General features: G+C 45.8%; 1 protein-coding gene across 1 annotated transcript in view; it reads right to left on the bottom strand.

Annotated features, from left to right (window-relative positions):
- LOC143923753 (dipeptidyl peptidase 4-like) overlaps positions 1-12,807 on the bottom strand; it is a 179,437-nt gene that overhangs the window by 84,777 nt on the left and 81,853 nt on the right. Inside the window, exons 4-5 of the mRNA XM_077447582.1 lie at positions 11,424-11,519; positions 693-787 (exon numbers count right to left, since the gene is read on the bottom strand). Of these exons, the coding sequence (XP_077303708.1) occupies positions 693-787; positions 11,424-11,519 (191 nt within the window). The remainder of the gene's footprint in view (positions 1-692; positions 788-11,423; positions 11,520-12,807) is intronic.

Raw genomic sequence — 12,807 nt, 5'->3', positions numbered from 1 at the left:
ATGTCACATGCAGGGAAGGGGTTAACACTAGGGGGTGATCAAGTGGTAATTATGTTCCCTGGGAGGTGTTTCTAACTGGGGGGGGGGGGGACTGACACAGAGAGATCGCTGTTCCTGATCACTAGGAACAGACGATCTCTCTTTACTTCCCTGTCAGAAATGGGGATCTGTTTGTTTACAATGACAAATCCCCGTTCTGGCTCTCTGAGGAGCGATCGTGGGTGGCCCACGGGCACCGCAGCCACCAGCCACACGCATCAGCTCCCCCCTCGCCGTGCACCTGCTATAGCTGTTAAAGGGAACCAAGTACAGCTACAGCAGTTAGTCGGCAATCGGTTAAGCTGGCCATACACTAGTAACATTTCAGCAACTGTTTGACCACCGTGACAAAAAAATTTCTAGAACTAATTTCTAACAGTGTATGTTGTTTTTGTTTAGTATAATCCATTCATTCCAAAACCACATCCAGGTTTTGAAGAACTTTTGAATACCATTCATCAAGCCATTGAATGTACAGACATTTTTCTAAAATTTCATATAACGGTTTATAGGAATGTTAAAAATCTACCAGTGTATGGTCAGCTTTACTATCAAAACTCTAATTCTAGAAGCCTTTATTCGATTGGCCTTAATTCTGCATTAACTGCACTCTTATTCAATAATTACTTGATTCTTTTATAGATGATACATACTAATGTAGTGTTTGAAATGATCGGTTTTGACTCTCCAGTGTCAACGTTGATAAGAAGTAAATTATTTTCTCTAGAGCGGTGAAGATATTCGGAATCTGGGAAACAAAAAACACAAATGTTAAATCCGGTGTATTACATTGGTACATAGTTAGTTGGGTTGCAAAAATAACACTCTTTTTTTTTTTTGCTATTGTAACTACACTATATTACTAAAAGTATTGGGACGTCTGCCTCTACACACACATGAACTTTAATGGCATCCCAGTCTTAGTCCATAGAGTTCAATAATGAGTTGGCCCACCCTTTGCAGCTATAACAGCTTCAACTCTTCTGGGAAGGCTGTCCACAAGGTTTAGGAGTGTGTCTATGGGAATGTTTGACCATTCTTCCAGAAGCGCATTTGTGAGGTCAGGCACTGATGTTGGATGAAAAGGCCTGGCTCGCAGTCTCCGCTCTCATTCATCCCAAAGGTGTTCTATCGGGTTGAGGTCATGACTCACTGATAAGTGACACTGATGAGGAGGAACTGATGGGCACAGATTGGCAGCACCGGTGGGCACAGTTCGGCAGCACTGGTGGGCACAGATTGGCAGCACTGGTGGGCACAGATTGGCAGCACTGGTGGGCACAGTTCGGCAGCACTGGTGGGCATGGTTATCAGAGTACATGTCCCCCAGTTATCGGCTCTGTTCTCCCTTCCTCGTGGTGTCAGCATTGGACACAGCAGATCACGTGGTAAAGAGACACTGATTGGCTCTTTACCTCAGTCTGTGATCAGCAGTGTCCAGCGGACACTACGATCACAGAGTGCGCCAGTGCCGTAGGCAGGTACGCGGCAGGCAGGATCACAGGAGGACATCATATAATGTAATTTGGCTATAGTGTGGTCGGGAAGTGGTCAGAGAATTCTTTACATTCATTGAGAAAATGAGAAGTGTTCCCTGTATGGCACCATGTGGACCGGACAACCTCCTGTATTCAGAATGTGTCAAGCCAGCCGCTCAGCACAGGACCTGGAGTAAGATCATTGGATCATAGCAGTGCCTACTACAGTGATTTCCAGCTTCCACAAAGATCCCACAGGTAGGGTACTTACATACATATTGGTCCAAGCTGGACCAATGTAACAATGTGTAGTGAAGACCCAGGACTGGCAGGCTGTTTAGTTCCATGTTCCATTAATTGATAGGCACACAGTAGCCAGGCACACAGTATTTCACAGTCACTCGAGTCAGAGAACAGGTTACACTTGTCTTTTTGTGGTTTTTATTTTATTGGAGAACTGGGATAGGGTGAGATTGAGCCTAGGAATACTCTAAACAACTTGCAGTACAGGACGCTAAATCTGAACTTCTGCTTCAGGGTGAGGGCACCTTCTTTAAAGAGAAGGTGAACAGGTTCTAAAACAGGGATGCCTCAACAGAGGTATAGTCCTCAACGTACAAAGGAAAACGAATTAGCAGCTCGATTGCTATTAGAAGCAGCTTTGATCGGCTGTGGCAGCTGGTACTCCATTTTGGGGGGGGGGGGCAAACAAACCACCCATCAAAACCATCCCTTTCCCCGGATCGGTTGGCCAGTCGCATAACCACCCCCCTCATCGCTCGCTCTGTCTGTCCACCAGCCCTGCTCTTACCCCATCTAGGTTACGGGCAGCTCTGCACCCTGGGCCCACCTTTTTTTAAGCCAAATAGAGCCTGATCACGTGCTTCGGAACAAAAAAAAAACATTGGAATCCATGCGTCCGGCGCCCTGCATGTAGATTCGGGGCCGGACGCATGGATTAGGGGGGTGAGCCGCCACTGCTGTTCCTTATAGTATCCTGGAAGCGATGACATGACATTACTTTCAGGTTACTCTGATGTCATTGTCAATGTAAAATTGACAAAACTATGCAAAAATTTAAAGCATTCAAAAACACCAATTTTGGAGTTCTGATTGCTTTTTAGGACAAAGGAGAGATTTGGGGACCCCCGATCCCTCCATAAGAATACCTGTCACATGCCTATTGCTGTCACAAAGGATGTTTACATTCCCTGTGATAGCACTAAAAGTAATACAAAATTAAAAAAATAATAAATTTGTAATAAAAATTTTTTTTTTTTAAAGTGACCAGTTTCGAAGGTCCTGCACCCATGCAAACAGCGATCGTCTCACACATGTGAGGTATCGCCGCAAACATAACATCATGGGCAGTAATTCTAGCACTAGGCCTCATCTGTAGATCTAAAGTGGTAATCTGTAATGGCTTTTAAAGCGTTGCCTATGGATAGTGAATTTTGCGTCGTTTGGCGCAGTTGCATGGGCGTGCACAATTTTAAAGCTTGACATGTTTGGGATCTACTTACTCAGCGTAACAACATCCTTTATATTTTACAAAAAAGTTGGGTTATATATAGTGTTTTTTTGCATCAAAATGTTAAAAAGTGTAATTTTTCCAAAAGAATTAAAATATTGTGTAACATAATAAATTGCAACACCCACCAACTTATTCTCTGCAGGGGTCTCAAACTGGCTGCCGTCCAGCTGTTGAGAAACTACAAGGCCCATCATGCCTCTGCCTGAAGGAGTAATGCTTGTAACTGTAAGCCTTGCAATGCCTCATGGGACTTGTGGAGGGCCAGGGCCGGTGCTTCCACTAGGCGAACTAGGCAGCCGCCTAGGACGCACTGCCACCTAGGGGCGCACTGCTGCCTAGCCTAGCTTAGTGAGGGTGCAAGGCAGCTCGGATGGATCATGGATCACTTATGTGGTTTGCCTGCCCAGCGGCGGCCGGCGTGGCTCCGCCTGAATAGTGCTGCTAACTGTGTGTCACTCACAATGTGCAGACCTGGACCGTGGCGGCGCAGCAGGCACGGCGGGAGAAGTGAGATGTGAGTGCCCGGGAGAGAGAAGAGCTCCCTGACCACCAGAGAGGTGAGGACAAACAGTATCAGCAACCCGATGCGGCAGCGCCACCAAAGGGCTGGATTCCTCAAAACCTCCTCTCCGGTCTCCACTTCCAGCTCCGACAGCGGCCGAATGACGAGCGGATCCCCCCCCCCCGAGAGGACCGGCAAAGAGCGCATGCAGCCAGGGACTGCTAACCAGAGCACCCCCATCCTCCCCAGCCAGAAGAATGGCTTGCTGCTGGCCAGCATGGACGTCTATGGAAGGAGGTACACACTTACCCACAGACTGGGACAAGGGGTGAACAGAAGGGACTGCAGACACTGCTAGGGTCCCCCCTCTCTCATCCTCAACCCCCTCTCATCCCCTAAACCACACTCTCTCTATCATCCTCCCCCTTCTCACCCCCCTCTATCATCCACAATCCACACTCTCTCTATCATCCTCCCCCCTTCTCTCATCCTCACCCTCCCCTCTATCATCCCCCTCTCATCCCCTCTCTATCATCACCCTCTCATCCCAAATCCACACTCTCTCTATCATCCCCCCCCCCGCTCTCATCCTCACCCTCCCCTCTCTCACCCCCCCCATCATCCCCCTCTCATCCCCAATCCACACTCTCTCCATCATCCCCCCCTCTCATCCTTCCCCCTCTATCATCCCCCTCTCATCCCCAATCCACACTCTCTCTATTATCCCCCCCCCCCTCTATCATCCCCCTCTCACCCCCCTATCATCTCCCTCTCATCCACCCCCTCTCTAATCCCCAATTCACTCTCTCTATCATCCTACCCCCTCTCTCATCCTCCCTATCATCCCCCTCTCATCCACCCCCAATCCACACTCTATCATCCTCCTCCCCCTCTCCCACCCCCCTTTATCATTTCCCCTCCCCCTCTCTCACCCCCCTCTATCATGCCCCCTCCCGCCCTCATCCTCCTCCCTCTCTCATCCTCCCCCCTCTCTATCATCCCCCTATCTATCATCCCCCTCTCATCCCCAATCCACACTCTCTCTATCATCCTCCCCCCTCTCTCATCCTCCCCCCTCTCATCCCCCCCTCTATCATTCATCCCTCTCTCATCCCCAATCCACACTCTCTCTATCATCCTCCTCCCCCTCTCTCATTCCCAATCCACACTCTCTTATCCTCCCACTCTATCATCCCCCTCTCATCCCCAATCCACACTCTTTCTATCATCCTCCCCCCTCTCTCACCCCCCTCTATCATTCCCCCTCCCCCTCTCATCCTCCCCCCTCTCTCATCCCCAATGCACACTCTCTCTATCATCCTCACCCCTCTCTCATATCCCCAATCCCTCTCTCTCTTGTAGATAGTATATGGGGAAATATTGTATACTTTTTTTTTCGGGGGGGGGGGGGGGGGCGCAAGTAGCTGGTCTTGCCTAGGGTGCAAAATAGTTTGGCACCGGCCCTGTGGAGGGCCGCCAGTTTGAGACCCATGCATCTAGGGGCTATGCTTTAAAAAATATATATATATAATGTTTGGGGGTTCTACGTAATTTTCTAGCAACAAATACTTATTTTTACATGTAAAGAAAAATGTAAAAAAAAAGGCCTGGAGCTGAAGTGGCTATGCAATACAGACAGATCAGGGCTGGTGTGAGAACCCAGCAGAGTGCTGTGCAGAACTTCCTGAAAGCATCATAGCACCCCCTGCCTTAGTACTTCTCTCATAAGCCCTCAGCTCTGATGCAAGCAGTGGGTTGGGTCCTGGGAGCGGTAATATGTAATGGGGCTTGCAGGGGTGGACTGACAACTCATGGGGTCCCTGTGCAATAGGAGAAGATTATGGGGCCCCTGGGCAATAGTAGATTATGGAGCCACATAGTATATATACACACACACACACACACACACAAACACACACAGACACACAATACACACACACAGAATACACATACCCACACTGAAAAGGTATTGGAGAGGCGGGGCAGCTATAATCTTGGGATTTTTTTTTAAAACACTGATTTTTACATACTGTCCCTGCTTTTATTGAGGCTAGCACCCCTTATGGGAGCCCTTAGTGGCATGGGGCCATTGGGCAGTGCCTGACTGTGCAAATGGTCAGTCCCACCCTGGGGGCTTGTAAATGACTGAGTGTCAACGCCAAAGAGTACAAGTCCCTGCCGGAAACACAAGCCTCCCGCCTGAGGTTTTAACCCTCCACCATCTTGTCCCCATCTCCTTGCCAGAAACCTCCTCATGACATTCCTGGCCATTGACCTTTATATCAGTGCTGGTTCAAGATCACCCAGCGCCCAGAGCAAAGAAGCCAAATGGTGCCCCCCGCCATTATGTACAAGCTTAGGGGGGTGCTATCCCCAGCAGTTATCCACTTTTCAAAATGCCTTGTATTATAATGAGCTCACTGGTGCTCCCATCCATAGAGTAAACCGATGCACTCCCCTCCTGCCCACCCCTTGTCCCGACTTTGCTTTATAGCCCAAGGAATGGCCACACAAAAAGTTAGGATTGCTGCACTTTATTGATGTTACTTTAAGATGACACTACATTCACATCACATAGGACTATCCGGGTCACTTGACAGCATTTTGTCAATCACATACAGTGGAAGATCCACAGCAGTCACATGTGAAAGCATCACACAGTACACTGTAGTAAGCCATCTTCCCTACTTAGTCTCTCTCTTCCTGGAATCATCCGTACTCACTCAGGGGGTCCTGCTTTGCCTTAGGCTGTCAGTATCCAGCTCACTACTCCTTAATGGTAGCCTTCCTGAAACAGAATCCCTGCAGTCACCTCTGACTAGGGTAAACTTCCCCTAAGTCCTTCAGGTGTATAGCCTCCCATCAGGGAGCACTTGGCTTGGTCTAAAAGGCCTTTTGCAACCCTCTCTAGCCTCCTCTACCAGTAGAGTCAGGATTTCTAAAGCCCGCTCTTATGGGTGCAGGTTTACCTCTCCTTGACCTTCAGCCCTGTCCAGGGCTTCCACTTGCTAACTACCTCTGCCTATTGGTGGGGTCTCTGGCTCCCATGCCCCAACTGCACTAAGGCTCCTCCGAACCTATCTTATATATGGGCACTGACTTACTATGACATCACTGCAGGAAGGCTCTAATTAAAAGGGACCTAGCACCTGATTACACTATTCTCTGTAACCAGCATTAATATGGCACTGAGCCACCTAGTGGCAGACTAGCTAACTGAACCTGTTTATATATGCAAACACCAAAGTGCCTTGATGGGTGGGTGTCAGTATGGAGGAATGGCTATTTTCTTGCATGCAGATCATCCTAGGTAATACCCACATGTGATTCTGAGCTGTGCCTCCATGTTTGAAAAATTTAAAGAACTGAAATCGAATGAATGAGAGGAGCAGGCGAGGGACAGCAAAGATGAGGAGGAAAGAGCTAAATGATGCTGGACATCCTCTGGCCGGGAAATGAGGCAGGCTCTACCTGACCCATGGCAGCTTCTAATGCACATTGTGAGAAACTCGCAGTGTGCAGTGAAATCAGAGTAAGCCGTTGTAGTAACGGAGGAGGAGCCTGTACAGCTGTGAGTGAAGACAACAAGACTGAAGGTAAGGCTGGAGTTCAGCTTTAGGAATTTTGCTCAAAATAAAAAAAGGCACAAGAGCAAAGAGACTGGATGGAAAGTCAGCACTTCCTCCATGGTAATCAAAGTCTACAATAAATTAAAGTTTTAATAAGACAGTGACAAGCCATCCATGTCCCCCGCATTGTGGTGACATTGTACGTCTTCCCATTATCAGAGTTACAGAGATCTGCAAATCTGAGTGTCATTAAGCTAAAATCAAAAAATCTGTACAGTATGTTCCATTACCAGGTTAACTCTTCACATTCCGTGTAGCACAATACTAGGCTGCTAGGTTTGACGGGGCAAATGAAAGCTGGTCATACATTATGCAATTTTCTTGTAGAACCGATGTACAATTTCCTTTATATTTATCTTCAACTATGTATTGCAAGGGCCTGCCTGACTGCATACAAAAGTGTTGTTTAGGTTTGACCTCATATTATATGGTTTTTGGTAAATTGTACAAGAAAATTGTATAAATGTATGGCTGAACTTAGCGCTGTGTCTCTCTTGTAATCAGCAGAGCAGAGTGTGATTACTTTAGACTACTCTTTGCCCTGCAAGCGGCAAGTTTGACTGCTTTCCCCTGTTTCTGTATCTCCGGCCAATCCCTAGGGAGGTGTGCCCAGATGGTGGTTGGGGGGAGCATAAATAGTTTAGAGCCTTTTCCCAGGGCTGCTTGCCCTTCCTGGCTGTTGTCCTAAGGATCCAGCCTTATCACTGAGGCTCCAACTGTTCTCAGCTGGGGGGCCCATCCTTCTACAAGTCATTGGGAGCCAAAAGAGGGGTGCCCCTGAGGATCTTATCTGGGAGCTCTAGAAAGGAGTCTGAAGGAGACATGCAAGCCTTGGGGACACAGAGTACAGACCAGAGAGAGAGAGAGAAAGATGGATCCTTGTGACTGTTGCAGCTGACACTGTGTTACTAAACCCAGGACCCTGCATTCACTAAATCTGGTCTCCCCCAGTACACAGAACATAGAAATGCAATTATTTTAGTAGAAATAGTTTATCCTCTACCATTTACAGCAGTGAAAAAAAATTGAGGTTACCTCTATGGAGCTTTTCTATAGATTGCTGTTGCCCTATTTATTTATTGAATTTACCCTTTGACAGCATTACAGAACTTCAAGCGTTATTAAACCCAGGACCCTGCATCCACTTTATCTGTTCTCCCACAGTACACAGAACATGGAAATGCATGCATTTTAGTAAATATAAACTGCTAAATGCCTTTACTCATCAGCAGTATATAGCAGTTTTGTGACTTCTATCAGTATCTGGTTAAAGCTTGTAGGAGGAGTTTTCACTCTCCCAAGATTGTCCTTTGAGGATGCAGGACCCCTGACCCTCTGTATGGACAGTGCTGATTCGCCCTGTGCTGACCACATGCACCCTCCCAATAAACACATAAAACTATCTAGCAATACACACCAAACTGATGTGCAGTTTCTCCCCTAGCTCTGTAGTATCAGGATTCAGGAGATATATTGGGGACTCTGGAAAAAGAAGAGGAACAGCCGTTTTACACAATGCGGGTAATTAACCCCTTAGGTTCCACAGTGAGTTTAACAAACATGCTTTACTGCATATACAAACTGAGTGTGGTAGGGGTTAAAGCGTTACTTATCCCACAACTGTAAAATCAAAGTGGTTGTAAACCCTTCCATGTACACAGAGATGAAACAAATCATCCTACAAAAGTTGGTCCCGTCTACCTGCAGATTTCTCTTTTCTACATCCATTGAAAGTGCTGAATTTTGAAAGCTTGTCTAAATGTCAGCTGAATTTACACTCTGTAGAGCTCAGAGGAGAGCTCTGAGAGCTGATTGGAGGGAAGCGACACACCCCTTTCGCACTGCACACAGGAACAGGGCCAAGGCTGCCAATCAGCTGGAGATCCCGCCTTATCACCTTTTTTCTCTTGCTGTCAGGAAAATGTGTCAGAAGTGATTCATGCAGATAGCAGAGGAACGAGGCAGCAGACAGAAATGACACTTAGTGCTCTGGAGTGAGACAAGTACACACTATAGAGGGATGTGCTTTGTTCACATTTCATGTCTGAGGTTTACAACCACTTTAAGACTTGCCTGGCCTGAAACATTGCAAATAGTGTACCAGTGCTGCCCACTTTATGTCTTATTACTTGGAAGACTATGCTAAGAAGCTGCTGCTGCTAAGGAGACAGTGTACCCCCATTTTTGTTTAGTGTGCTGGAGTATCCCACAGGCTCCCTAGTCCCCATACAAGTTGATCTGCAATAAACTGTTAAAAAGGAAACCTCTAGACTGTTTCTTGGGCCAGAAGAGTGAAAGCTGCTTTCACTTTTGCCTGGTTGTTGCAGCACTAGCGGGAAGAGAACCCGGGACTCAAACTAGTGGTCCTATCGAGGGTAGCGCTACACACGCAATGCACTTGGGACGCAACCACATTCACTTGAATGTGTTGTGTTTGTGTTTGGTATTGGAACTGCCCATCAATTGCAAAATGTGTACAATTTTTGCTGCACGTGTGCAACTCTAGCAGCCAAACGCCGATTTTTACTTCTCCGTGACTGCAAGTGTAAACAAGTCTAAAGCCTTTTTTTTCCCCATTGGGGGCATTTGTTCCAGTAACAATTTTCTAAGTGAGGGAACCCTCCAATCCCATCTCCTTTCACTTCCTGCTGTATCTCCAGGTCAGGAAGTGAAAAGAAATCCAACCAACAGGGACACGGACAGCAAAAAAACAAAAAAAACAAATAAGGTTGGTTATTCCGACTATTGAAAGTGTTACTAAACCCAGAAAAGCAAAATCAGTCTCCATATACAATAAAGCATGCTTGTTATACTCACTGTAGAACCTAAAGGGTTAATCCTCTGCATTGTGTAAAAAGGCTGCTGGATCCTGTCTTCTCTGATCCTCCCCTATTTCCACAGTCCCCAATCCATCTCCTGATAAGACAGAGCCCTAGGAGGCACTCTGCACATGCCCAGTTTTGGTGCGTGTTGCTAGAGAGATTTAATTTCTTGGGAGGGTACATGTGATCGGCACAGGGCCAATAAGTACTGTCCAGAAAGAGGGTCAGGGGTCCTGCAGCCTCATAGGACAATCTGGGGTAAATGAAAATGCCTGCTGATAGAACAGAGCCCTAGGAGGCACTCTGTACATGCTCAGTTTGGTGTGTGTTGCTAGAAAGGTTTTTTTTTTCCTTGGGAGGGTACATGTGATCAGCACAGGATCAATCAGCACTGTCAAGAAAGAGGGTCAGGGGTCCTGCAGCCTCACAGGACAATCCGGGGAGAATGAAAACGCCTCTTGATATAACAGTGCCTTGGGGACTCTCTGCACATGCTAAGTTTAGTGTGTATTACTAGAGAGTTTTTTTTAGGAGGGTGCATGTGATCAGCACAGGGGCCAATCAGCATTGTCTAGACAGATGGACAGGGGTACTGCAGCCTCATAGGACAGTCAGAGTACAATGAAAACTCTGTTAGGCTGGATTCGCACCTATGCAGTTTTAGTGCTTTTTGCATTTTGCAGATTTGCACTACAGTCTATTTAACAGTTTCCTATGGAACTCGTTCTGTAATGCAAATCTGAAAAATGCAAAAAGCACTAAAAATGCATAGGTATGAATCCAGCCTTATGCATTGAAATAATGCGCTGGAAGCTTCTTGGATGCAGAGAATACTTTACTTTCATGGAGGAATATCAAGAACTTCATGATACAGGAACAAGGAGCATACAGGAACATAGTGAGGAAAGCAAACACATACTCTCATTACATTATCATGGAATACACATTTTAACACTGCAGTGCCACCTACTGGTATAGATAGGTATAATGCATACAGTATATGGTTCACATTATAAAGCTACTTGCTGTTGCCTTTCCAACAAACTCCTCCTACAAGCTTTAACCAGACATGGATAGAAGTCATAGGACTGCCATATACTGCTGATAAGAAAAAGTATTTAGTAGTTTATATTTACTTAAATGCATTTCCATGTTCTGTGTACTGTGTGAGACCAGATATAGTGAATGCAGGGTTCAGAGTTCAGTAACACTTTAAATTCTGTAATGCTGTCAAAGGGTACTTCTAATTAATAAAGAAATAGGGCAAAAGCAATCTATAGAAAAGCTCCAGTAGAGGCAACCTCCATTCTTTTTCACTGCTGTAAATGATAGAGGATAAAATATTTCTATATAAATACTCATATGTAGCGTCAGTTGTACATAGGTGATCATTTGCATAGGTATTTGTAACTACATTACCTGAAATCCACCTCAGGCTGTATGATTTTGTCCTCAGTTGATCACCAAAGTAATCGTCCAGTGTGTACGTTCTACGAGGATCTGGCTTTTTTTCTTCTGGGGTAGTAAAAGGAAAAAAAAAAGGTTAAAGTCTCAAGAATTAGTAATTCTAAAGTACAAAACGACAACAAAATATTAGATTCTTTCTACAACAAATTTCAGCAAAGCAGCTTATTGGGTGTAATAAAAGCAGTGTTAAACCCAAAACAAAAAATGTAACATGTTGAAGCTTACCTATCAGTCGATGTGGTGGCTGCATTTGTTTTCTTTTTTTTTTTTGCTTCCCCCCCCCCATCTGTTTTCAAATGCTGATCTGGCCTGTAACACACCTCCTGTATTAAAATGCCCCCAATCTGGATGAAGAAGGACAGGGGGCATATTTGGACAGCGGCATTTTCAGCCTGGGGGGAGGAGAGTGTTAGACCCCATACATAAAATGCAATGTTTGTTGTCCGATTTCCTTTAGATTTACCAAAACCATGTAGTGCAAGAGCCTGCCTGATTGCATACAATTCCAGACTCTTTGACCTCATATTATATGGTTTTGGTAAATCTGAAGAAAAAAAAATCTACAAAAAATTGTATAGTGTGTATCCAGCTGTAGATGCACCAGCAAACTGAGTATAAACTCCAACTCACAATTTATAAGCAGTTACAGCAAAAAAAAAAAAAATTCCCCTTTGGGATAAAGATTTGACATAAAAAAAAAAAAGCTAATTACAACACATTTCGAGTGTGGCCCTTTATCGAATTATGTGATCTGATGATTTGATAAAGGGTCACAAATCCGAAACGCATTGTCATGACTACAACCTGCTGACAGTCTTTCCATCTGGTCTACCATCGCATCTGCGTTCCATCCCAAGCCTCGTGGGAAGTCGGTCCGACATTGCTCTGGTGATGCCATATACAGTGTTGGTGATGCCACATACAGCGCACCACCCGACTACACCAGCTGCACCCTCCGCAAGTTTGGAGTCCTCTGCCCAGTCCATTGGGGGCCTCTCCAGATCACTGACCCTCACGGGTTCAACCAGTGTTCTGCCATCTCTTCCATTGGGCATCTGGCACCTACATATAGTGTTGCCACCTCATACCTTTAAACCTGAACACATATGAATTGCACAGCCTCTGAGGCTATTTTATTGCAGATAAGGCACTAAGTGAATTTAATTACCAACTTAATCAGCCACAGAACCTGTGTAATTAATATATGTTCGGTTTTAAAGGGATGATGTGGCAACCTTACCTACACACCTTTTGGTTGCCCCCAGCACTGGCCTTGATATGCCTCAGTCAGCCTGTGGAGGTTTGGGTGAGAATGAATTTCTTAATCAAGCATGAC

This window comes from Lithobates pipiens, unplaced genomic scaffold (genome assembly GCF_037356315.1).
Source record: "Lithobates pipiens isolate NorthernLeopardFrog02 unplaced genomic scaffold, aLitPip1_a1.2 Scaffold_22, whole genome shotgun sequence".
Taxonomy (NCBI): domain Eukaryota; kingdom Metazoa; phylum Chordata; class Amphibia; order Anura; family Ranidae; genus Lithobates; species Lithobates pipiens.
The sequence above is the reverse complement of the archived record's forward strand: the minus strand, read 5'-3'. Positions and strand labels throughout refer to the sequence as shown.